Source organism: Musca domestica, unplaced genomic scaffold (assembly GCF_030504385.1).
Source record: "Musca domestica strain aabys unplaced genomic scaffold, Musca_domestica.polishedcontigs.V.1.1 34, whole genome shotgun sequence".
Classification (NCBI taxonomy): Eukaryota; Metazoa; Arthropoda; class Insecta; order Diptera; family Muscidae; genus Musca; species Musca domestica.
This window is the reverse complement of record NW_026712313.1, coordinates 8,763,690-8,791,608: the sequence shown is the minus strand read 5'-3', so window position 1 is coordinate 8,791,608 and position 27,919 is coordinate 8,763,690. Positions and strand designations below refer to the sequence as shown.

Genomic DNA, 27,919 nt, shown 5'->3' with positions numbered 1-27,919 from the left:
CCGGAGATTTTGGTGGCCCGTTGGAATCTCCAAGATCTGCGGCCAAAATGTTTGCGTGCCCAAGGCTTTAAAACACCCCGGCAGAATATTTTCGCTATAATATTCGGCATTTATTCTGATGCCACGTTCAATTAATAGGAGCGGAGAGCGACAATCGGCGCTTGAGTTCTGGTGGCCAACCGAAGGTGCACATTTTCAGCTGACCTCTTTGGCAAGAAAACACGATCATTTTGTTTGTTCACAGCTGCTGCTGCTGGACAACGAATGTTTTCTAATCGTAGAAAACCAAATTCGGCAGTTCACCACTTTCAGCCAAGCGAAGCAACTCTTTAGCTCTTTTGAGTCTATTTTCTTTCTGTAGCGGTGTAAGTTCTTGCACTTTTTGGAATTTCAATGGCTTTGCCCCGAGCCTCATTTTTCAATATTTGCCGAGTGGAATATTGCCATATGTTCAGCTCAAGAGCCATTTTTCGGCCACTGTGACGAGGGTTTCGATCAAGTCGCTTTATTACTTTTCGAACCATTTCTGCTGATGTTGCTGTTTTCTTCCGTCCATTTCCTTGACATCGGACTACGCAACCGGTATCACGGTGCGGTGGATCGATGGTATGAAACACAAAAGATTTATTCACATTTAAATGCTGCAGTGCTCTAACGATAGCCACTTCTGGTTTTCAAGCCAAATATAAAGAAATCACACTATCCCGCTGGATTTCCATCACGAATAACTTTTTTTTCTGGAAAATTCTCACCCTAATTCTTTTGTACTCTTGTAAAAAATATAATGAGCTGTCGCGGGAATAATTTTAACAGCTGTCGGAGGAGTGGCTTAGAAATGACAGCAGTCTGAAATTGGTAGCAATTTTTTCATATCACCCTTTTCATCAGTGCTATATCGGTTCACTTCATCAAGTACCTCCCCCACAAAAGGCTAAAATTTGGAATAATTTTAACTCTTATAAGAAGTTAAAAGAGAAGCTAAGTTCAGCCCGTCACCTTTTCGAAGGAACTTGAAAAATTTCAAAAGACTTCCGGAAACTACCACTTAAATGGAAACTGTTATATGGAAACCATACAAAGGCGTGGACCTGCATAGAAAAATTGTTTTTCATAGGCTGTAGTACCCATTACGAACTTTATATATGAAATTTTAAATAATTCCGGTAAATAATGTCACATGAAAATACCGAGTATTGGGAGGTACCGTGATATAGGGGCAATACGAAGACGTGAACCTGCATACAAAAAAGTTTCTTATAGGCTGAAGTACCCATTACGAACTTTAAATATGAAATTTGAAATAATTCCGGTAAATAATGTCGCTAAAATCATGAAAATACCGAATATTGGGAGGTATATGGGGGTATACGAAAAGGTGGACATACATACGATTTTTTTGTCATAGGCTGTAGCACCCATTACGAACTTCAAATACGAAATTTGAAATAATTCCGGTAAATAATGTCGAAAAAATCACGAAAATACCGAATATCGGGAGCTACCGTTATATGGGGGCTATGCGAAGACGTGGACCGACATGTCCCATTTACGAACTTAACCAGCCTATTGGAAAACTATGCATGTATGCAAAATTTTAACATTCTATCTCAATTCGTTCGAAAGAAAGCATGATTACAACAGACAGACAGACGGCCATCGTTAGATCGTCTTCGAATTTTACACTGTTACAAACTGAATGACGAAGCTAATATACCCTCCAAAGAATAGCGAAGGGTATAATAAAATATGATATTCAAGTCCGATTGTCTTCAAATTACACACATCACAATATTTTTATCAAGCCCAGGTCTGTTGTGAAGATGGGATATATCGGTCCACTCCTCCCCCACAAAGGGTCAAGATTTTGAATATTCATAACACTCATAAAACGCGAAAATAACACCCGACTCCATTCAGACTTGGCACATCTCAATATTTCCATCAACACAGGATCTGTTATAAAGATGGTAGAGATCGGACCATCCCTTCTGGTACCTCCCACACAAAGGGTTAAAGTTTTGAATAAAAGAAACGATCATTAAATCCGAAATAAGCACCGGTTCTCTTCAAATTACACACATCACAATATTTTTATCAACCCAAGGTCTGGTGGGAAAATGGGATATATCGTTCCACTCCTTCTGGTACCTTCCCCACAAAGGATCAAAATTTTGAGTACTCATGAAGTTGTGAAGGTGATACATAACTGCGAATCTCTTCTGGTACCTGACCCATAAAGCGTAACAATTTTCAATACTATTATCTGTCATAACTTGCGAAACAAGTCAGCGTTTCTCTAAAACATGCTACGTCTAAATATTTCTCTTAATCAGAAATCCGATATGAATATGTCACTTATCGAAATTTATGAATTCGCATAAAATATGATATAAGTGTCCGATTTCCGTCAAATTTTGCACATAACAATATTTTTATCTGCATTAGATGAAGTATGGAAATGGAATACTTCTGCCGGCTATATCTGTTACCTCACGCATATTTTCACATTTTCCAAAAATTTGCGCATACCTCACATAAAGTATAGGAAGTAGTCGATATAGGCCAAGTCTGGCATGTGGTAATAGTTTTATCAGTCTTGGGTCAAGAATGTCCAACTGATTCAGAATCCGCACATAAAGGGTCAACAGTTTGAATAATTATAACTCAAGGCTGGGGGTATACATCTGTCAGCAAAACCTGCTGATACTTTTACTTGTTTTTTTTTTTTTTTTAAATAATATTATGTCCGACCAAACCTTTTTTTATTTTTAAAAATATTATTCCAACATCTTCAATATTTAAAAATATTTCCAATATTTCACATTTCTGTAATGCAAGAATATGACCTTCAAGAATCTTTTTTTTCGCAATTTTTAATAAAATGCCAACTACATTATTTTATTCTTTTGTTTGTTTGACATTCTTAAGAAGATGTCGTACGAAAAAAACCCGAAAAAAATAAAAACGCCAACAACAATACCCAACACACGACATTAATATGCCTAATACTCGTTATTGGCAGGCAGAGAGCTAAGCTGGAAGTCTGTGTCTCTGTGTGTGTGTTTGTATTTAACCGAATTTCAAATGCGACACAAAAAAAGAAACTGCTAAAGCCACCAAAAGTCTAGAAGGTGTCTTTGTAATTCCCCCATGACAATAAAGATTGGAATTGAAATTTGCGTCGAGACTCTTTTTGAAATCCATAATTTATGTGCGTATTTTTAAATGCCGAGTTCGAGAAAAGGAAATTCATTTAACACAGAGTAGACAGGAAAATATGTCAATGTGTGTATGTGTGGGTTATATCTGAATTTTAATGGGAGGTTGTTTTTTATTTAAAAATTAAATAAATTTTTTATAAATAAATTACTTGTATAGGTCTTCCATAGAAAGTTATTACAGCTTTACCACGGTGTTCTATAGAAAAATGACCATGACCTGAAATACGAAGGTCCTAAGTCTATATAAAAATCTTGTGGATAATTAGGTCTTTCATATAAAGGCCTTGAGGCCTCAAACATGAAGGGCTTGAACTCTTCTAGACGAAAACCTTCAGGTCTTCTATGGGAACAAGAATTTGTGATCTTCTATAAAAGGAAGAAGACTTTGAGGTCCTGCATACGAAGGAGACTTTGAGGTCACTGAAGCCTCCTATACGAAGAAGATCTTGAGGTCTTCCATACGATGACATAAAGATCTTCTATACTAAGACTACGAGTTTTTCTTTACGATGAAGACCTTGAGATTTTGAGAGTCATCTTATAGAACACCTCAAATTTTACTCACAGAAGACCTAAAAGTGTTCTCATAGAAAAACTAAAAATCTCCTCACAGAAGACCTCATATTCTTCTCATAGAAGATCTCAAGGGTTTCTCATAATATACCTCAAGGTTTTCTCATAGAAGACCTCAAGGTTTTCTCATAGAAGACCTAAAGGTTTTATCATAGAAGGCCTCTAGATCTAGGGCCTCAGGGTCTTCGTATAGAAGACCTCAGAGCCTTTTTATGAAAGACCTCGGGTTATTCGTATGGAAAACCTCAGAGTCTTCATATAGAAGACCTCAAGGTCTCCTCATAGAAGGCCCCTAGATCTTCTCATATAAGACCTCAGAGTCTTCCCATAGAAGACCTCAGGGTCTTTGTATGGAAGACCTCGGGTTATTCGTATGGAAAACCTCAGGCTCTTCTTATAGAAGACCTCAGGCTGTTCGTATAGAAGACCTCAGTCTCTTCGTATAGAAGACCTCAGAGTCTTCGTATAGAAGACCTCAGAGTCTTCGTATAGAAGACCTCTGGGTCTTCCTATAGAACACCTCAGAGTCTTCGTTAGAAGACCTCAGGGTCTTCGTTAGAACACCTCAAGGTCTTCGCATGGAAGACCTCAAAGTCTTCTCATAGAAGGCCCTGGGTCTTCTCGTATGGAAGACCTCAGAGTCTTCGTATAGAAGACCTCAGAGTCTTCGTATAGAAGACCTCAGAGTCTTCGTATAGAAGACCTCAGAGTCTTCGTATAGAAGACCTCAGGGTCTTCGTATAGAAGATCTCAGGGTCTTCGTATAGAAGAGCCCAGGGTCTTCGTATAGAAGAGCCCAGGGTCTTCGTATAGAAGAGCCCAGGGTCTTCGTATAGAAGAGCCCAGGGTCTTCGTATAGAAGAGCCCAGGGTCTTCGTATAGAAGAGCCCAGGGTCTTCGTATAGAAGAGCCCAGGATCTTCGTATAGAAGAGCCCAGGATCTTCGTATAGAAGAGCCCAGGATCTTCGTATAGAAGACCTCAGGGTCTTCGTATAGAAGACCTCAGGGTCTTCGTATAGAAGACTTCACGATCTTCGAATAGAAGACATCAGGGTCTTCGAATAGAAGACATCAGGGTCTTCCAATAGAAGACCTCAGTGTCTTCCTTTAGGAAAACTCAGGGTCTTCGTTTAGAAGACCTCAGGGTCTTCGTTTGGAAGAAGTCTACGTATGGAAGACCTCAGGGTCTTTGTATAGAAGACCACAGGGTCTTCGTAAAGAAGACCTTAGGGTCTTCGTATAGAAGACCTCTGGGTATTCGTATAGAAGACCTCTGGGTCTTCGTATAGAAGACCTCTGGGTCTTCGTATAGAAGACCTCTGGGTCTTCGTATAGAAGACCTCTGGGTCTTCGTATAGAAGACCTCTGGGTCTTCGTATGGAAGACCTCAGTGTCTTCGTATAGAAGTCCTCAGTGTCTTCGTATAGAAGACCTCAGTGTCTTCGTATAGGAGACCTCAGTGTCTTCGTATAGAAGACCTCAGTGTCTTCGTATAGAAGACCTCAGTGTCTTCGTATAGGAGACCTCAAGATCTTCGTAAAGAAGACCTCAGTTCTTCTCATATAAGACATCAAAGTCTTCTTATTAAACACCTCAAAGTTTTCTCGTAGAAGGCCCAAGTTCTCATAGAAGACCTCAAGGTCTTCTCATAGAAGAATTTAAAGGCCTTTTTCAGAAGAACTCAAAATCTTTTCACAGAATTAGGATTTATTACAATTCAATATCAGTTCAAGGACTTATTTCAAAGAAAGCCTGAGAATAACTTTTTTTCAATAGAAACGTTGTATAAAATATTTGAGAAGTTTTGGTTTCAAATTTCTTGAATTATACCATACCAACCTAATATCTGAGTTTGTTGTTATTATTTTCGAGATAACACACCCCATGCAATGGAATAAGCGGCATTTGAATTTACTGAGTGGGTGGCATGTGAATTAGATAACCTGATTAATTATGTTTATTAAAAAAAAAAAAAAAAAATTGTTTTCTTTTTTTTTTTTCTTTCTTTTATTTATTTATTCGTCGACTTGCGACTAAGAGGATGGAACTAAGACTAACTTTTACATTTTTAATTTACTTATTCTACAGGTATTATTTGTTAATTAATTATTGCAGTGTTAGCATAAGTTTATTTTAAATGAAATTTGATTAACACACTTTTGTAAATAATTGTATACTCAGCTCCAGACAGTTTTAACTGGAAAAATAAAATAAAGTCAAACTAAAGAATGTCAAATTCACTTATGCTTACAGTGCAATAATTGTACATGTTTTGTTGGCTAATTGTTTCCAAGAACTTATCAATTTTATCAGGGGTAGTATGATTATACGTAACTACTCCCCCCTTTAGACTAGAATTCTCCTGAATTCTTTTATTTAATTTTACAGTTATATATTTATGTTTTGTTATGATTATGAAAATTAAAATAATTATTACAATTACTATAGAAATATTACATACATATGTTATTTTAGTGTGGTATTTTAATTTTCCGATATTTCTTACATTGTATTGATGTTCTTTTTCAATTTGTTCGAACGATATCTTATGTTTAAAATTTTGAGTTTTGTTTGTATTTTCAATTATTTGTCTTTCTTTTGTAATTTCTGCAATATTTGAAAAATAATAATCTTTTATCCTAACTGAACAATTATTAAAATTAATTAAATAATTTCCATTTAACAAAATTTTTTCAAAGTTACAAGTTTGATTTACAGTCGTGTTTATTGCATTTTTAATTATAATTGTGTCTATATCTAACTGTATAATTTCAAAGTCTTTATTTTTTATCAATTGACAATTATTCTTTATTAAACAATGATGACTTAACTTTAAATCTTTTAAATGTTTATTCTCTTCAAATTTATAAGTTTTATTTTGGAATTCAAAAAATCTTTCCATATTAGATTCTATTTCATTATTTTCCTTATCTGGTATTGGTACAATAAATCTTAATTTTACTGTTATAAATTGTTTAGGTATTTTTATTCCAAACACAAGATAAGAGTTGTTAAGAAATGTTGTTCCAAACTGAATATATTTAAGTTTGTTATAATCTATTTCATATTTTCTTATTTCTCTACTTGTTAAAATACTTGGGTGTACAATCCTGTATTTTGCAGAAATTACGTTGTCTTGCAAATGCTCTATCTTATTCTTAATTAATTGTATATTAGTCAATTGTTCTAAGTATAAACTTTTATTATTTTCTTCCTCTAAAAATTTGTTTATAGAGTTTAATTCTTGTTCTATTTTCTTTCTATCATTCTTAATTACCATCTTTAAATGACTTAAAGTTATATTGAAATAATCATTAATTACAATCTGTTGATTATTATTTTCCTTAATTTCATTAATATTAAGAAGATGTTCTTGTATGTTCCGTCTGTCTTCATCGTCCATCGTCCCAAATAACCATTTGGTCATACTTCCTATACCGTTAATTAGTCCACGTCTTTTTCTATTTTGTTTGGGTATCAACGTCATTAATTTATTTCTGGCATCTAATAGTTCTAACTCAAGTAATTCTTTGTTTTCGATTTTCATTAGAATAATGTTATCTGTTATGTCATCTAAAATTGTTTCAATTTCGTGAAGATTGATTATATGTAAAATTATGTCCGATTCATTAACAATTTTCTGATTTCCCATGCAAATGTCCATATCCTCTTTGTTCTGTCAGAAATTTTGTAGTAATTATCCCTCTAGTCTGTGGTATCCATATTAGTATCGTCAGTATTGTCCAAATCTGCAAATTTCAAAGGTCTTTTAATATTGCACGGATGTATTCGCTCCAGTTTTGTCTTTTTATATTTCGGTTGTTCCTTATGTCGGACGGCCTTATAATTTTTTATAAACCCTTCTTTTCTATTTTCCTTATAATCTTCTCTAGAGTTATTTATTTTATCTATTATTTTTCTTTTACTGTCCTCTAAATACTTTCTAACTTTATTTTCATCCATTTTTCCTTGTTGAACCTCTTTAGGAGTACATTTAATAGTTGAGTGATATCGTTCGTTGTAATTTCTAATTGATCTCTGAATTAATTGTTTCACCGGTATTTCCTTATTTGCTTTATACATTATCCTAAACTTTTCCGCAATTGTGTTGTGAAATCGTTCTATGTCGGCGTTTCCCGTGTGACTATTAGGTTTGGTCAGATGCAATTCTATATTTTCATTGTCTAAGAATTCCTTTAGTCTAGTGGTTTTAAATTCATTATCGGCTATTATTTTCCTTGGCTTCCCTACCTTTGTAAAATGATCATCTAATTGCTCCATTATTGTTAAATGATTTCTATCATTCAATGGATACGCTGCACCGAATTTAGAAAATTTATCAATTATTGTCAAAAAATGAAATCTTTTAATCACATATGTGTCAATATGTATTATTTCGTTTTTCGTCGACGGTGTTTCTGTGTATGAGAATTTCAATTTAATTGGATTTCTATCATATTTTATCTCCTGACAAACTTCACATTGATTTATAACTAATTGAATTAGTTCCATTAATCTTGGGTAATAAATTTTATTTTTTATTTGGTTATAGGTTTCCTGTATGCCCGAGTGCATACTTTCTTTTACATGATATAATGATATCTGTTTCACCGCCTCCACTTCTGTTTCTATATCTTGAGCCCTGATAGTGCATTTAATAAATTCCACTTGTTTCTCATTAGAGTACATTTCTATTAGTTTTTCCTGAACAGTATTATAGCTTCTCTCCGATACTTCCGAAAATATACCTATTTTTCCTTTGGTAATATACTTTCTAAATATTTCCCCCATTTCGTGAAAATCACTTTCCGCTATGAAAATTATCCTTTTATTATGTAAATGTTTTATTTCCTGAACTTTATCATTTGTAAGTATAATCTGTGTCCTGTACTTATTCACTATTTCTTCTTTTATAAAGAAATGATCTTGTAAATTTTCATCAGCTGAATGAATTGTAATCATTGATACATCATCATCATCCTCAATATTATTTATTATTCTCAATTCTGAATTATTCTCCGAATTTTGTACCTTATCTGAAATGGTATCATCTTCATTATCTTTCTCAATTCTACTTAGAAAATCTGCCACCTTGTTTTCCTTGCCTTTTATGTATTCTATATTAAAATCGTATTCTCCTAATTTCAAAAACCATCGCTGGTGCCTGGGTGACATGTCTTTCCCTCTATATTTTGTGTGTAAAAATCTGATGGGTTGGTGATCCGTAAGTATTTTAAATTTTCGACCATAGAGGTATGGTCTCAAATAATTAACGCTCCATAATATTGCTAGAAATTCTTTGTCCGTTGCCGAATAATTTCTTTCGTGATTGTTAAGCGTTCTTGATGCAAAACAAATTGGATGTCCCTCCTGTGACAGGACAGCACCGATTGCGTAATTCGACGCATCTGTAGTTAATGTAAATTGTCTTTCATAATTTGGGTATCTTAAAATTGGATGAGAGCTAATTAAAGATTTTAATTTTTCAAAAGCTTCTATGTATGTAGGGTCCCTTAAATTTATTTTTACACCTTTCTTTAAGTATTTTGTTATTGGCTGTGCGACTTTAGCATAATCTCTCACAAATTTTCTATAATATCCCGTTAATCCCAGGAAACTTTTGATTTGTTTTTCTGTTTTAGGTAAATCTAATTCTTGAATAACCTTAATTTTATTGGGGTTTGGTTTTAGTCCTTCCTTTGTCAGAATATGCCCCAAAAATTCTGTCTCTCTTTTCATGAAATTACATTTGTCGATTTGTATTTTTAAATTTGCCCGTTCCAATACCGTGAAAATGTCCGTTATGGCTTTAACGTGTTCCTTAAGAGAAGTACTAAAAATAAGTATATCGTCCAGATAAACTACACATGTTTTATTAATGAAATCTCTTAGTGTTTCATTCATTAATCGTTGGAATGTCGCTGGGGCATTTTTTAACCCAAACGGCATTCTTATGAATTCATATAATCCGTGAGGTGTCACAAAAGCTGTTTTCTCTCTGTCCTGTTCTCTTATTAGAATTTGATGGTATCCCTTGGCTAGATCCAAGGTAGTAAAATATTGTGCTCGTCCTAGTTTATCTAAAATTGAATCTATGTTCGGTAGTGGATATTTATCATCGATCGTCACTTCATTAAGCTTCCTATAATCTACCACTAATCTATATTTACGCTCTCCAGAATTATCTATTTTCTTGGGTACTACTATTAATGGGCTTGAATATCTTGAACAACTTTTCCTAATTATGCCCTGTTCCTCCATTTCCCTGATCTGTCGTCGTACTTCTTCTTCATGTTGTGGCGGATATCTGTATAATTTGGAATTTATCTGTTCATTTGTTGTCGTTCTTATTTCATGTTTTATTGTCATTGTACTTGTCAATTGGTCCCCTTCTTTAAAAAATATTTTGTCGAATCTTCTTAAAATTCTCGTAACTTCTAAATGCTCCTCTGCATTTAAATGATTCAACTGAATTCTGTCCAAGTCAACTTCCAGTTTTTCCAATGAACATATTTCCAAATCCTTATATGGATTAATTAAAAATTTTGTAATCTTGTTATTAAATGTTATGTGTCCGTCTATTAAATTTATCATCGTGTTAAAATGGTTTAGTAAATCAACTCCTATAATAAAATTGTACTTTCTTCCTTTTAACTCTTGCATTTTCCACTTAATTTTTGTATAATTTGGTAAGTTAAATTCCATAGGTGCGTCAGTTATAACTTCAAATTTAATTATGTCCTTCCTAGTTATGGTGCTAAATTCTATAGGTTGTTTTAGTAAAACTCGTTCAAAATCTTTTACCTTACTGTCAATCAGGCTTAAGTTTGCGCCTGTATCAATCAAAGCTTTATATTTCCTTTTATTAATCGTAATGGTTATGGTAGGTAAACAATCGGAGGTTGTTTCCGAAAAAAATTATTTTGTCTTTGGTCTTGTCCGTTATCCTGATGTAAATTTGGTTCAGAGTTTCCTACTACTCGATAATTATCTACTTCTATATTGTCTATTTCCATAGGTTCCTGCTGGTCTTGCCTAGGTTGATTCAAGCGATTTTGGCTGAAATTTGGCCTAGGGTTTCCTACCTGTTGCTGAAACCTTCTGAAATTTCCCGACATATTATTATAGTTACTTTGTTGGACTCTATACTGTCCTGAATGATTAAAATTTCCATTTTGATTCCTATTATTATAGTTATTATTATAACTGTTATTTTGTTGGACTCTATACTGTCCTGAATGATTAAAGTTTCTATTCCTATTATAGTTATCGTTATTATTATTATTATAGGTTTTATTATTATCATTATTATTTCGTTCTTGTCTAATATCCGACCTAAAATTATTTTGTCCTAACCAATTCCGTTGATTATATCCCTGGTTATTACTGTTAATCTGCGGATTAAAATTATTCCTATTTTGCGACCGATTTTGTCTAAATGTTACGTCGTCTTTAGTCCTAAACTTCCTATATTCTGGCCTAATGCATGTGTCTTCAAATCTCCTTCTTGTCAATATTTTTAATATATCATTAATGTTTCTTTCTTCGTAAATTTTGTCTAACAGTGTACCTTGTGTCATTTCCTTAACTGTATTTACTAAAAGACTGTCCACGTTTGATAAGTCAATATAGTGGTCATTTCGGTAATAAACTATTAACTCATCTGCCTTATATTTTAGATTCTGCAACTCTATTATTAATTCACTTACCGAATTTACTTTTAAGTTGGCTATCATCCTATATATATTGTGTGGTTCCACGTTCGGTCTATACCTTAGTTTTAAAGTCTCTTTGATTAATTGCCAGTTGTCCGGTGTGGGTATGTTTATTATGACGTCTTTAGCTTGTCCCTGGATTATTTTATAGAATATTGTTCTTATGGCCTCCTTCTTAATATTTTCATCTTGTATAGTTGACAGCAAGTATTCAGTGCTACTAAAAAAGCTGTTCACCGTTACTTCTCCGGTGCCGGTGAAAATGGGTAGATGATTTATCGTTTTTAAAATGTTGTCTTTTGCATTATTTGATTGTGTATCATATAACACCGGGTTACGCTGTTGTTGTTGTAGTTCTTGTGTTTGCTGTTGCAATTCTAGATATGCTTGGCGTAACCGTTCCAATTGTTGATCCTTTCTGGCTAGTTCTTCTGCCACATTTACGGATGCGATGTGAGCTTGTTCCTCCATTCTTCTTCGTTTGTCGAAGACTTTTTGCCTTTGCGAATACACTTTTAAAAGAAAAAAAAAAAAAGGATTGACTTCCTTTATCTAGTGGTGTCCACTTAACTTAAATGTTCACTGCACTATTGTTTATTTTAGTGGTGTTCAATTTTTTGAATTATTCACTGCACTATTGTTTATTTTAGTGGTGTTCAATTTTTTTGAATTATTCACTGCACTATTGTTTATTTTAGTGGTGTTTAATTTTTTGAATTATTCACTGCACTATTGTTTATTTTAGTGGTGTTCAATTTTTTTGAATTATTCACTGCACTATTGTTTATTTTAGTGGTGTTTAATTTTTTGAATTATTCACTGCACTATTGTTTATTTTATAATCCTGGAGGGTCCCGTAGGATTCGCAGAATTTATTTAATTATTTATAATTTAGGTACGTTTCACTGGATCCTTTTTAATTCCTAAAGGATCCTACCGACTGCGCCAATTAGATAACCTGATTAATTATGTTTATTAAAAAAAAAAAAAAAAAATTGTTTTCTTTTTTTTTTTTCTTTCTTTTATTTATTTATTCGTCGACTTGCGACTAAGAGGATGGAACTAAGACTAACTTTTACATTTTTAATTTACTTATTCTACAGGTATTATTTGTTAATTAATTATTGCAGTGTTAGCATAAGTTTATTTTAAATGAAATTTGATTAACACACTTTTGTAAATAATTGTATACTCAGCTCCAGACAGTTTTAACTGGAAAAATAAAATAAAGTCAAACTAAAGAATGTCAAATTCACTTATGCTTACAGTGCAATAATTGTACATGTTTTGTTGGCTAATTGTTTCCAAGAACTTATCAATTTTATCAGGGGTAGTATGATTATACGTAACTTGTGCTGATGGATTTTCATTTTGTGGGGTTGATTAAATGCATGGCATGGTTGGAAAAGAATGATAGGGAAAGAGAGCGAGGAGAGAGATCTGCAAATATTGTCATCATAAAAGAGAAGCAAATTCTTGGAAACCCGAAAGAGCTATGTGTGGTGGAAAAAATAAATCAACAAGCATTAGGAGTGTCATCTACAGTATTAAGGTCAGTTAACGGAACATATATCACTTGTAGAGTTGTGGAGCTCTACCAACTTTGTGATGGGCTTCATGGAAAAACTTATTTTTGGAAAAGGAATTTTTTCAATTTAGTAATTTTATTTTATTTAAATTAAAATTAATGTTTGAAATTTTTGACTAATTAAAATATAGAACCCATAGATTAAATGAAAACTAAAATTGTGACTATTTCTTGAAACCCTTACGTTTAACAAACGTGGGTTACAATTACGAAATGTTACTCCCGAAGAGAAAAAAACGCCACGTTGTCATTACTAAAAGCAAAGTTTTCTCTGCAAAGGAAATTGAAATGAGAGCTTACGGTAATTTGTGGATTTACTCTATGTGGTGGAATTTCTGCGGTACTTTTCTATTCATTACTACACTGTGTGTGAGAGAGAGAGAGAGAGTAACCAACAAGAGATATGTGGACAGAGACCCCTAACGTAAAATGAAGAATATGCAAATCAAAACAGAGAGAGAGAGCACCCTCTTCAATGGGGTAGGTAAGTGGATGAAAAAATGACGAAAAAAAAACTAAAGCAACACAACGTAAACATATGTTTGCAAAAAAAACATATCAAACAATCACAGAATAAAATTCAAACACACTAAAAATCCCTACCGACAAAGTGATACAAAATGCAATTCAATGAAAAAATAAATCAACAGCACCCTCCTCTAATGTTTTGTTTACATCAACAAATTAGCGGACGGTTGGTGGTGGGCAATTTGTTTTAAATGTCGTTTTTTTTTAACGTCTTTCCTGTTTTTTTTTTTTTTTTTTTTTTTTGTACAGCAACAAAAAGGAAAACAACTGTAATTTTTCATAGTTACCTTGTTTTTCAGTCAATAAATATGGTTCGTTGGTTGGTGGTCAATAATAATAATGATGGTGTGTGTGTGTGTTTGTTTGTTTGTTGTGTTCAATTCATATGTTCGTGGTGAATTTCTTGTTTTCCTTTGGATTTCTTATGTGGATGTGTGTGTGTGTGATGGTGCTGATGTTATTGTTTTTCTTGGTATTTGTCTTGAAACGACGTACGAACGTCGTAGAAACAGTGTGGTCTGTATTCAAGTAACCAATAAAGTAAAATTGCTTTTATAGGGTTTTCCTATAAGATGTGTTTTTGAATTACCCGGTATTTCGTAGCTGTCAATATGAAATAAATAAATAACAAATAAACGCTTATATTGGGAATTTATAAGAAGTAGATACCAACTATAAACCTTTTGTGAATGCGTATTAGAGCATTTAAAATTTCCAATCAGAGGAAATTAATATATAAGAGGTATATCTAACTCTGAATCGATTTCCACCAAATTTGACCTCTCGTAACAAATAACATTGCCATAGAACGATTGATATGGCTTCGAGAAGGATTATGTTAAACAAGTAAAAAATTATCAGTCGATTTTGCCGACAGATGTTTACTCTCAGCTAATCTTCGATTATTTAAATATATTTTGACTTCTGTTATGATTATAATTTTGATAATTTTTAGAAATTATGGTGGACCGAAGTATTTAATTTTCTCACTTCATCTAACACAGATAAAATATTGTTATGAGAAAAATTATTAGAAAATCGAATTCATGAATTACATATTCATCTCAAAATTCTGGTTAAGAGTAGTATTAAGATATGGTAAATTGTAAAGAATCGCAATTGTGGCCCTTTGTGGTTTAGGTACCAGAAGGGGTTCGCACATATATTTCATCTTCTTTTAAAATCTTGAACCCTATATGGGGAGGTGCCAAAACAAATGGTCTGATCTCTGCCATTTTTATAACAGACCTTGCGTTGATAGAAAAATTAAGATGTACCAAGCCTGAATAGAATCGAATGTTAATTCCCTTTTAATGTGCTTCATGGATACTCTAAATTTCGACCCTTTGTGGGGGAGGTACCAGAAGGAGTGGACCGATATTTCCCATCTTCACACCAGACCTTGGGTTGATAAAAATATTGTGATGTTTGTAATTTGCAGAGAACGAGATGCTTATTTTGGGGGGAGGTACCACCAGAAATAGTCCGATTTCTACCATCTTTATAACAGAAATTGTGTTGATGGAAATATTGAGATGTGGCAAGTTTGAATGGAATTTGATGTTAATTTCGCGTCTTATCAGCTTCATACGTATTCAAAATTTTGACCCTTTGTGGGGGAGGTACCATAAGGAGTGGACTGATATATGTCATCTTCACACCAGACCTTGGGTTAATAAAAAAAATTATGGTGTGTGTAATTTAAAGACAATCGGACTTTCACATCACATTTTATAAGAGTTATAATTAATTTTTGACCCTTTGTGGGGGAGGTACTTGATGGAGTGAACCGATATTGTCCATTTTCGCATCTGACCTAGAACTGATGCAAATATTAGGATTTGCAAAGTTGGAGCAAAATCGGATTATCCTTTCTCTTTCTGTGCAGTAAAATATTTCCTTTGAAAATTTCGATCTTTTGTGGGGGAGATACCAGAAAGAGTGGACCGATATTGCCCACCTCCGAATTCGATTTAAGTTTGACACTAATATTATGGTGTACCATGTTTGGATCAAATCGGATACTCCCTTCAAGATAATAAAACCCGAAGAATCGAGTTTCACAAATAATTCAAAAATAATTCCTATTCCTCAAATATACGACTCTTCTACGGACGATCTAACCAAGTCCTGATTATTGTATTTTTAATCACTAGTTAATTTAGTTAGTTTGAATGAAACATGCAACTAAACTTGTTCAGGGGTTCATTGCAATGAATAATTCAACGAAACTAGTTTCTGTATGAACTGCACAATAGATATGAGATGAGATATAAAAAAAAAAACAAGTAAAAACAGTAAGTTCGACCGGGCCGAACTTTGTATACCCCCCACCATTTGGAACGAGTTTTTCAAAAAAATTAAATTCGTTAAAAATGATCCTAAAATCTTAAAAATACCGAATATAGTCGTTATATTGGGGTCTATACCAATACGTGAATCTGCATAGCCATTACAATATTCAACTACGAAACTTGAAAAATCGGAAGAATAATGTAGCTAAAATCATCAAAATACCAAATATAGGGAGATACCGTTATATCGGGGCTATACGAAGACGTGGACCTGCACAGACTAGCATAGGCAAGTCACAGGCTGTAGTACCTATTAGGAACTTCAAAAACGAAATTTCAAACAATTTCACTGAATATTCTGCCTAAAATCGTCAAATTTCCGAATATAAGGAGGTACTGATAAGAAGACCTGGACCTTCACACACAATTTTCTGCCACAGGCTGTAGTACCTATTACGAACATCAAATACCAAATTTCAAACAACTCCGGTGAATAATGTAGCTAAAATAATCAAAATACCAAATATAGGGAGGTACCGTTATATCGGGGCTATACAAAGACCTGGACTAGCATAGGCAATTTTCTGCCACCGGCTGTAGTACCTATTAAGAACTTCAAAAACGAAATTTCAAACAATTCCGGTGAAAAATGTCGCTAAAATCATCAAAATACCGAATGTAGGGAGGTACTGATATATGGGACCTATACAAAGATGTGGGCCGGTATAAGCAATTTTTTGTCATAGGCTGTAGTACCCATTACGAATTCTAAATACAAAATTAAAAAAAAAAAAAACCTTAAAAAATACCGAATATAGGAAGGTACAGTTATATGGGGGCTATACCTAAGCGTATATAGCCCGTTTTCAAACCCAAAAGTCCTGCATACTAAACATACATTTGAGAAACATTTTATCAACCTACTTCAATTCGTTCGGAAGCTAGAATGATTCCCAAAGACGTACATAAAGACGGATGGACAGCGCTAAATCGACATAAAATTGTATCCTGATCAAGAGTATATATACTTTGTGGGGTGTAAAATGTATCTTTCAATATACCCTCCATACTATTTTGGAGGATATAACAAGGGTACATTCCTAGTTTTGTCTTGCCCCAGGCGTCGGAAATACGATTCTACTGCAGAAGTTTAATTTTTCTTGTTCATTCGGACTTACCTACTAGCCTGCATTATTGTATTTGCATAACTAGTTCACTTGCTCCTTTGAATGAATTGTTCGACGAAACTAGTCTATTTGAGATAACTTTTTTCTTAACCAGAGTAAGTCAGAGAGCATATAAAAACAATTGTTGACAGTTCACTCTTGTGCTATTTCTACCACTAACAAGTAAAAAAACAGCTAAATTCGGCCGGGCGAGCTTTTTATAACCTCCAACATTCGGAAGAAACTTGAAAAATTAAAAAAAAAAAAAAATCCGTCGACAAATACCGCTCAAATTAAAACCTTTATATGGGGGCTATACGAAGACGTGATGCTGGATAAGTAATTGTTCGTCACAGGCTGTAGTAACTATTCCGAACTTTAAATACGAAATTCGAAACAATTCTAATGAATAATGTGACTAATATCAGCAAAATACCTAATAAAGGTAGGTACCGTTGTATGGGCGGTATACTAAGATGGAGCTGCATAGACAATTTTCCGTCATAGGTTGTAGTACCCATTACAAACTTCAAATTCGAAATTTTATGCAATTCCGGTGAATAATATCGCCAAAATACTGGAAATACCTAATATCTGGGGGTAGCGTTATATGGGTGCTACATTAAAACGTAGATCTGTATAGACAATTATTTTCCAGGGGGTAAAGGGAACTCCTTGTTGTGGATTTCCAGACTATTCCTTTGAAAAAATGTGGCTAAAATCATCAAAATACCGAATATCGGAGGCCCACCATTGTATGGGGGCTATACTATATAGTGGACCTATATAGAAAATTCTCTTTCAGGCGGTAAAGTACTCACACAAAACTCCTTCTGTAAAATGTCAGCCAATCTCACTGAAAAACTGTGACTGAAATCATCAAAATACCGAATGTCGGCAATTACAGTTATATGGGGGATATACGATACCGTGGACCTATATAGACAATTATCTTCCAGGTGGTAAAGTACTCAGAAACAACTCCTTGTGTGGATTTCAAGCCAATTCTATTGAAAAATGTGGTTAAAATCATCAAAATACCCAATATCGGGGGCACCATGCGGGCTATACGATATCGTGAACGTATATAGACAATTTTTTTTCAGGGGGTAAAGTGCTCACGCAGAACACCTTGTGTAGAGTTTCAGACAATTTCATTAAAAATGTGACTAAAATCATCAAAACACCGAATATAGGGTTATATAGGGAATATACAATATCGTGGACCGATGTAGCCCATCTTCGATTCTAACGTCTACAAGATTTCTTATTAATTTGAACTTTCGCAGCAAACATCGTAATTAACCATTCAATTAAACTGGTTCAGTTGCTCATTTCAGTGAATAATTTTACGAAACTAGTTCCAGCGTGAACTGCACAATTCATAAATATCAGTTATATGGGGGCTATGGGGACCTCATTTGTGATAAGTTTTTTCTCACAATTGTTGACAGTTCACTCTTGTGCTATTTCTACCAATAAATGTGCGGAAACGGAGCTTAAGGTTTTATGACATTGTATTTGGCTAACTAGTTCAGTGGTTCGTCACAGTGAATATTTTAACAAAACTAGTTCCTGTGTAAATTGGAATAGATTACACAAATATTTTTACCAAAAGTAAAATATTATACACATTTAAGTTATTAGCTCAAATTTTGTGAAGGATATTTTAATTGTTGTCCCTACCATCTGTTGCAAGTATCCAGTTCACTCTGTACGATCTCCTATGTGTATATTTTCCAGTATTAAACGCGTAAAAGAAATCCCCATCTTTTGTCAAAGCAAAAAAAACGAAGAAGAAGAAGAAAGCTGAGAATAAAAGAAAAACAACGAAAGCTAACAAGTGAAGGAAGAAGAAATAGCAAAAATACAATGTTGGTTGGTTGGTAGGATGGTGAGTACATATGTATTTTTCATAGGTTAGTATGTTTTTTCTAACATATTGTTGAATATATTTAATAAAATTAATGATTTTTGTTAAAAATTTCTTAACGCCGCAATGATAATTCGATGTAGCAATGATATTTTCAATGTCACTGTGATGAATTTTGACTTAATGTCAAATGTCATAACTAGCATATGTTTGGGTAGTAATGTGGAGGGGTGTGGTGAATAATGAAAACTCTTCAAATTGCAATGATTTTTAACACTTACCTGTCAATTAAATGTTGATGCCTTAGACAGGTACATAATTAATTAAATAATTGTTGTTTAGTTATGGATTTTTAAACACTTGATTTGTTTTGTTGCTCTTTTACGCTTTGGGGAATGAGGTGGTGAATTTTATTGCCCTTTCATTGACACTTGTTTTGGGGGTGATGTGACACTTGAACTTTTTTCTTTTAATTATTTTTTTTATTATTATTTGTTAAATATACTTTTTCTTTTTTTTTTCAAAAAAAAAATCTATTCACAATTTCCTTTTTTTTTTTTTTTTGTTATTTTTTCCTTCTTTTTCCCCTATGCAATTCGTTAAACCGTTTTGTTTATGTATTATTATTACGCGAACCGTTTTGCTATGTGCGACGGCGGTAATCAAACTGAAACGAGTAACAAAAAAGAAAACACAACAAAATCCGTCTCAAAACTGCACACACAAAAATCGCAAAAAGAGCTTTCTGCTCAATTCAATTACACGACCGACGACGACAACAACGATGTTGGGGTTTTTTTTTTTTTTTGCTGCTGCTGTTGTTTATTATTTTTGTCTGTTTTCTTCTACTAACACACATTTCGGCAACATGTCGGTACCGACAATAACAACAACGACTGAGGACGTCGGCAGTCGACGACAATGTAGTGCCCCCCAAACACAACTGTCTACGACACAGTGTCTATGATATCTGTGTTTTAATCAAGCCAGCAACCATCCAACTGAGCACTGACGTTGTTGCTGTTGTTGTTTTTGTTGTTCCGCTATGAATGCCACAATTTTATGCGTTGCCTTGGCTTTGCATCCATTCATCGGACCATCCATTTGTTTACTAATGTTCTGGCATTTTTCCACTGCACACCGAACTGACCATCACAAATCTGTACCAGGTTTTGTGTCGAGGCATCTCGCCCTCCGCCTCACCACCCATTGCCAGCCAACACCAACAAAGTACCGTTTTATTTGTCTACAATTTTCTTAATAAGAATCTCTTTGTTTGCTGTGTGCCACAAATCACACACAGTCAGTCGCACAGACACACACACACATTCTCACATTTCATTTCCAAAGCCGTGCCGTTAATCCATGCCAGCAGAAATTCTCTTTTGCGCGCCATTATGCAAAAAAGACCTGCAGAGCACACTTTACACCTTCATGGTGGGCAAAATAGACAATTCAAATGCAGTATATGCCTTTATCTGCCTATGTGTGTGTTTGTTTGTTTTTCTTTTTTTTTCTTCTTCTTCAACATTCCTTTTGCATTCCCACGCCATTCTTGAGTTTTTAATTTGTCGTTCTGTTATGGAGCCAGGCCCGTAAATAAAAAAGCTGTATACAACAAGCAACAATTTGTTGACGTAAACAACTCAAAGCCGCATAACATTTATTTGAGTACATATGTGTGTGTGCGTGTGGTGTTTTTGCCATAACTCTACTCTCATCTTCTTCTAATGTTATTTTTCTCACCTCCTTTGCCATTGCAGACAATCGACAAGTGGGTGTTCTCAGCAAGAAAACATGTGCTTCAAATGAAACTGTTTCTCTCTCTCTCTGTTTCTAACTCTCTTTGAGTGGAGCCCCCAAATCAGACATAGAGTTGGCGCACTAAATCAAAACAAGTTTTTTTTGCTGTTGTCTTTTCCGTTATGCAATTGCAAAGTGCATTGCAAACTACTACAAATGTTTTATGGAATGAATGGAGAGCGAGGGGAGGGATGTTGTTTTAATGTCAGTAAAAGAAAACTATGCACTTATAATCTCTGGTGAATAAGAAGGAAGTTAGCTGTTAATCAAACAAGTGTAGTGGTGAAGTAACTCCGAATGTGTATGGTGAACTGTGTTTGGCGAGGTAAAAAGCTTTTTTCCTTTTAAATGGTCCATCATGAATTGAGGGTGAATACAGAATTTAAATAAAAATTGTTAGAATATACACTATATGTGTAAGACCTTTGGAAGCTATATCTGTCGATTCCATGTCGAGGAGAGATTATACATTATGTTCAAGTCAAATGCCCATTTATCTTTAGTATTTCTATAGCATACTTTTAGGCGTAACTCAAATTTGTATAAAACTAAATAGCCTCTTTAAGCCACCGGACGTGTTTTCATAAAACGCAATATTTAGATCAGGGCTAGAAAAAACACTTCCCATATGAAATTTGTTTGTGAATAGAATCGATCAGTAAACCCACCGCCATGGAATCAATGACCTTATGGCAGGGCGTCAATGACATTTTGTCATGGGGTCCATGGCCTTTTGACATGGGGTCAATGACCTTTTGACTTAGTGTCAATTACCTTTTGACATGGGGTCAATAACCTTTTGACATGGGGTGAATGACCTTTTGACATGGGGTCAATGAATTGAAAATTGAAATTTTGTATTGGGATCCTGTTGGTGATAGGTTTGTGCTATATTTGGTCTTGGTTAAAGGTATAGAAATAAAATTCGGAAATTTGATATTTAAAAAAAAACTGCTGCTATCTCTGTTTGAGATTTGGCAGTAGTTTTTGAATGCATCCTATATTTGTACGAAATGGTACTAAATTTGGTATTGGATGAAGGGATATAGCTGGAATTCTCAAATTTGATATTGAGGTCTCAGTTGATATTTGGGTTTGAGATGTTGAGGTGGTTTTGGAAATGTGTACTATAATTGTACGAAAAGTGCTAAATGGTACTAGATTTGATATCGGCTGAAGGGATAGGGCCGGAATCCCCAAATTTTATATTGAGTGGTTTGTTGGTATCTGGAATGGATATGCAGAGGTGGTTTTAAAAATACATACTATTATTTTCCGAAAAGTACTAAATAGTAAAAAATTCGATATTGGGTGAAGGAATAGAGCTGAAATGCTGAAATTTGATATTGAGGCCTTTGCTGGTATCTGGTATTGAGATATGGAGCTGGTTTTGGTAATGTGTCCCATAGTTGTATGAGAGTACTAAATGGTACTAAATTTGATATTGTGTGAAGGGATAGAGGTAGAATCCCATAATTTGATATTGAGTTCTCTGTTGGTATCGAGATGTGGAGGTGTTTTTGGAAATACTTACTATTATTCTACGAAAAGTACTAAATAGTACTAAATTTGATACTGGGTGAAGGAATAGAGCTGAACTCCGGAAATTTAATATAGATGTCACTGTTGGTGTCTGTGGTTAAGACATGGAGGTGGTTTTGGAAATTTGTACTATTATTCTACGAAAAGTACTAAATTTGGTATTGGATGAAGGGATAGAGCTGGAATCTCCAAATTTGATATTAAGGGTCTGTTGGTATCTGGAATCGAGATATGCAGGTGGTTTTGGAAATTGTACGAAAAGTACTAAAAGGTACTAAAATTTGGTCTTGGATGAAGGAATAAAGTTGGACTCCCGAAAATTGATATAGATGTCACTGTTAGTGTCTGTGGTTAAGATGTGGAGGTATTTTCGGAAATGTGTACTACATTTGTTCGAAAAGTACTAAGTGGTACTAAATTCCGTATTGGCTGAAGGTATAGGGCTGGAATCCCCAAAATTTGATATTGAGTTGTTTCTTGTTATGTGGAATGGATATGCGGAGGTGGTTTTGGAAATACGTACTATTTTACTACGAAAAGTACAATAGTACAAAATTTGATATTGGGTGAAGGAATAAAGCTGAATTCCTGAATTTTGATACAGATGTCACTGTTGATGTCTGTGGTTAAGATATGAAGGTGTTATTGGAAATGTGTACCATAATTGTTCGACAAGTACTAAAAGGTACTAAATTGGGTTTTCGGTGTAGGGATAGTACTGCAATCCCAAAATTTAATATAGAGGCTTCTGTCGGTAGCTGGAATTGAGATTGGTTTTAAAAATTTGTACTACAATTTTACGCAAAGTACTAAGTGGATCTAAATTTAGTTTTGGTTGAAGGGATAAAGCTGAAATCCTAATATTCTTGTTATAAAGGTCTCTGTTGGTGTCTGGAATTGAGATAAAAGATAAAAGGCCTTGGTTTCGGAACACTGACGAGGTAGAGGGCACTTGCTAGTATTTATAAAAAGTACACCATCCTTTGACCTTTATAGCCATTTTAGTCTCCTGAATATATGATGTGTTTCCGTACTTTTTTGATGATAAAACCAGTAGAAGAGAGTAGTGTGAGAATAGCCTTGAGAGAACTACTTTGCCTCTCCTAATATTAATACTATGTGGCGATCCTTAAAAATCAACATATGGGCGAATCAGAAGCCGGCAACCACGTTAAAATAGAATGCCGCTACCGAAGTACCGGTTACTTCAAAAAACAACACTTCTTGTTGGAAGGCCCTGCATTTTGGGGGAAGGGTGACATTTTTTTTAAATTTTGAATGGAGTTAATATTATTTTTTTTTAAATTTGAAATAAAAATTGAAGAAAAAACATCAAAAAAAATAATGGCCAATGTTATACCGGAATGGTCGAAATCGTATCTCAAGCGTCCACGCAATAATCTCAAATCGCATGTGTTTATCGATGAAAAAATCAAATTTAAACCGTCGTTTGAAAATGATGTAAGTCAAACCAGGGAACAGAACTTAAGACAAAAAATTTACACCAGCTTGAAGTCTTCGCATGGAATATTTTGTGACATATCATAAAGGGATGCCAGAGATCCGCACTCGAATATTGCGGTCGTTTCCAGTTATAATTAGACATTAATATGCCTAGCCATGATGCTGCTGCTTATGTACCGTCACCTTAAGGTGTGGATACATGGTCAGGAATATTAATGCCATATTATAAGGGAAAACGACGGCATGATTCGAGTGCGGATCTGACATCCCTTTATAATAAAGTCTCAAAATATGCCATGCGAAGACGTCGAGATGCTTATGTGTCCAAACCTTTAACACTGGAGTTTGGTTACAAGTTAATAACAAACCACCATAATGGCGCCCAAGCTGAGCTTCGATCTATTTAACAGCCTGGATTTTAAATTAGTTGAAATTTTACAAGTCACAACAATTTTGTGGCGCCCAAGTGTTGATTCAGTATTGGACTTTATCTTCTCTCATCGATCACATGATTTTTTCTCTTTTTGAAGCTGTGCTCTATTTTCTCTATTTTCAAATTATGTAGTAATTCATTTTTCTCTCTTTTCTAGGATTGTCCTCCATCGATGAGCTGGCTACTGGGCTGGGAATATGCTCGCCAGTGGACCAAGGAACGCGATGAATTCTATAAAGCCCGTGAAGATCGCAACAAACCGAAGCACATTAAAAACGATTACAAGAAGTGGTTGGAAAAACGCAAACCCAAGGATAATTTCTATTGCAAGGCTCAGGGTGTGAATAAATTGCTGTAGAGATTTTGGAGTTCAGAAGGCAAAAATTAACACTGCAGTGACATAAAAAATTTATATTTTTAATAATAAAATTGACGAGTTAAATAAAGGATAGTCAAAGAGCCTTAGAAAAGACATTAATTTTGCGAAGATACCTTGAACTTGGAGACTTTTTTGTTTCGTCAAATATTCTCATATATCCCCTACCCTTGCCCAAAGTCTTGTAAATATTTTTTTAGGGAAAGATAAGATGCAACGGAAAATTTTCCAATCGGCCTAGCCTCAGCGACGCCTTTCTCAGGAACCGCTTCGATTTTTATACCCTCAACCAAATGGCTACTGAGAGTATCATTTGTTATGTTCCAAAAGTGCCTTATCGAAATAACGGTTTTAGATCCTAGGTCTCTTTGGACCAAATCCGTTTCAGGACATTGAAGTCGATCTAGCGATGTCCGTCCGTCTGTGTGTCTGTCTGGCTTGTGCGCACCATAACTCTCGAAAGGAGCAAACTTGGTAATATTATTGTCAAACCTAGATGGAGTTCGGTCGAAATTTAAAAAATAATATTTTATTGCACTGGGAGAGAAGGGACAATCCGATCTTGCTCCAGCTTTGTAGGTCAGGTGTGAAAATGGACAATATCGGGCTGCTTCAACAAGTACCTCCCCACAAAGAGTAAGAATTTTGAGTAATTATTGTTCTTATAAATTGTGATGTAAATGTCAGATTGTGTTCAAATTAAAACATATCACTATATTTTTTTTTTTTAACCCAAGGTCTGGTGTGAGGATAGAATATATCGGTCCACTCCTTCCGGTACCTACCCCACAAAGGACCCAAATTCTGAATATTCATGAAGTTCATAAAACGCGAAATTAACGTCCGATTCCATTCAGATCTGGCACATCTCAATATTTCTATCAACACAAGGTCGGTTATAAATATGGTAGAGATCGGACATTTTCTCCTGGTACCTCCCCCACAAAGGGTCAAAATTCGGAATAATTCTACCTCTTATAAAACGTGATGTATCAGCCCGATTATCTTCAAATTACACGCATCACAATATTTTTATTAACCCAAGATCTGGTGTGAAGATGGAATTAATAGGCTGGTACTACCAAAAACGGGGTCAGAATTTTGAATATCCATGAAGCTCATAAAACGCAAAATTAACATCCGATTCCATTCATATTTGGCACACTTTAATATTTCTATCAACAAACCTTCTCAACTGAATTGTTACTTTTGACGTAAGTCTTGCTCAAATTCATATTATCCCAAGTAGCATATATCCTCCAAGGTTTTTAGAAAATCGAGTGGCAAGTGGCAGTCAAATGTACAAACTTTTTTCTTAATCTAAACCCATTTTTTTAAATAATTTCCATCCATAAAGATTTTTTGCAGATATTAAAGCGGCGCCCAAATGTATACACGACTTAAACTTAGTTGTTGCTCTTGACGTAAGCCTCGCTCATATTCATATTATCCCAAGTAACATATACTTTCAAAGGTTTTTAGTATATCGGGTGGTAAGTGGCGCCCAAATGTACTGAAAACTTATTTATTATTTATAATAAAGTGGCGCCCAAATGTATAAACTACTTTAACTTTATTGCTGTTTTAACGCAAGTCTTGCTCAAATTCATATTATCCTATCTAGCATACATCCTCAAAGGTTTTTTTTTAGAATATCGAGTGCTAAGTGGCGCCCAAATGTAAAAACTATTTATTTTTCATCAATATGTGTTACTTTTCTGGTAGTGAGTTTAATGCAAGCTAAAGGAGTCGCGCCATCGCAGTAATCATCCAGCAACAAATCGGAGAATATAACTTGCATTATTTTGGTGTCACTTTTAAATACATTTATATTCTGTTCATTAACTACTTTCAATGTTTTAAACATATAATAAATCGCGTGGATTTTAACTTTTAATTCCACTGCGTATACATCAGCTAATATGTGACGTATACTACGTGAAATTGACAGTTGAAATCCACTAGATTCATTTTATGTAAACACGCTTTAATTGTCATTTATTTGACACATACTCTCCTTAAAGACATTAAATTCTCGTAAAATTAAATAAAATCTCGTAAAAGAAGTTAATCTCTTTTGCCGCTACAAATACGTGTACACTTCAAAAATCAAATGGATTTCAACTGTCAATTCCATTGCGTATACGCGAATGAAATTGCATCTCAAATCCAGTAGATTTCATTTGACATGTACGCTATGAAAATGATAGTTGAAATCCACTCGATTTATTATATGTAAACCACCTTTAACTTCTCCCTTTTATATTGAGATTCTTCAAACCCTGGGCCTCACAGCTTTTATAAGCTTTCGGTTGACGTTTTTCAATCCATTTCCAGTAGTCATTTTTGATGAATTTTGGTTTTGCCTTTTTGGCACGATCTTTTAGAAAATCGTTTTTCTCCTTCAACCAAATACGGGCATATTCCATGCTCAAAAGTAAATTCATATTAACCGGACTGTTCTGAGGGAAGATATTCTGTTTAAGAACTTTTATTACAAATATTTTTTGTTCATACCTGAATTTCATAGGATGGTTGAAAGATCCTCGGATTTTTCAACATCACGTGAGATAAAATATTATCAGTTGGCCGTAGTAAAGATGCCTTTTCCCATTCATTCTTTAATTTTTGCATTACGAGTGGAATTTGTTTACAAAGATATTGGAAGAAAGATTTGGAAATTGCAGAAAATAATTTGTTTACAAATATTATTTTGGAGGAGACAACAGAATAAAAGTGTTGGAAAGCTTAATTTTTACAACAGAGAGGGAAATTTTTAGGTGTTTAGAAATATTTTACATGTGGTCTGTTCCAGATCAGCAGGAATGCAAAGCTTTTTTACTACGCTAACCGATTTTCCCTTTTATGGTATCGAATAAAATTGTAAAACTAGTAGATTTTTGCACGTTCTGGAGCAGAGCAAAACACTTTTTTTTCTGAATGTTGGGAAAACCGATACAGAATCCAAATTTTATAAGGCATTGTTTTCGAAGTGACTGGTCACGCTATCAAACGTTTATTTTTAAACATTGGTTATGTCTCGAACTAAAGCATTGATTCTGTCTTGACCTTAATGTAAACATAGCATTAGATATGACAGAAGACAGCTACCAAAAATCTGAATTCTTATCTAAATAAATTGTTTTTAAATTATTTTAGTAATTTCAATTTGAACTTTTCATTTTATAGGCAATTTGATTTGATTTTGGCTTACAATTCAACGGTCTATTTAATTCATCTTTCTACAGTGCTGTTATGCATACGTGACGTGCCGCACTAACTAGGTTACCACACTGATGCAGCAGCGGCAGCAACAATTTCCGTTGGCTTACGTTATCGACC

General features: G+C 34.3%; 2 protein-coding genes across 2 annotated transcripts; one reads left to right on the top strand and one right to left on the bottom strand.

Annotated features, from left to right (window-relative positions):
* Positions 1–10,644: 10,644 nt before the first annotated feature.
* LOC131803832 (GATA zinc finger domain-containing protein 4-like) lies at positions 10,645–12,700 on the bottom strand. The gene is made up of 2 exons (XM_059125568.1): positions 12,683–12,700; positions 10,645–12,022 (listed from the first exon to the last, which is right to left on the bottom strand). Coding segments are annotated over exons 1-2 (1,350 nt in total). The 5' UTR covers positions 12,684–12,700; the 3' UTR covers positions 10,645–10,673.
* A 10,923-nt stretch (positions 12,701–23,623) lies between these two features.
* LOC131803860 (uncharacterized) lies at positions 23,624–24,655 on the top strand. The gene is made up of 2 exons (XM_059125647.1): positions 23,624–23,765; positions 24,359–24,655. Exons 1-2 carry the CDS (start codon positions 23,649–23,651, stop codon positions 24,557–24,559), a joined length of 318 nt encoding a protein of 105 aa, XP_058981630.1. The 5' UTR covers positions 23,624–23,648; the 3' UTR covers positions 24,560–24,655.
* The last annotated feature ends 3,264 nt before the right edge of the window (positions 24,656–27,919 follow it).

What these genes read in the sequence shown, in the direction of transcription:
- LOC131803860 (XM_059125647.1), top strand. Translation starts at nt 23,649, where the DNA reads ATGGCCAATGTTATACCGGAATGGTCGAAATCGTATCTCAAGCGTCCA. An exon ending in AACCGTCGTTTGAAAATGAT is followed by an intron (nt 23,766 to 24,358) that starts GTAAGTCAAACC and finishes TCTCTTTTCTAG; the next exon opens with GATTGTCCTCCATCGATGAG.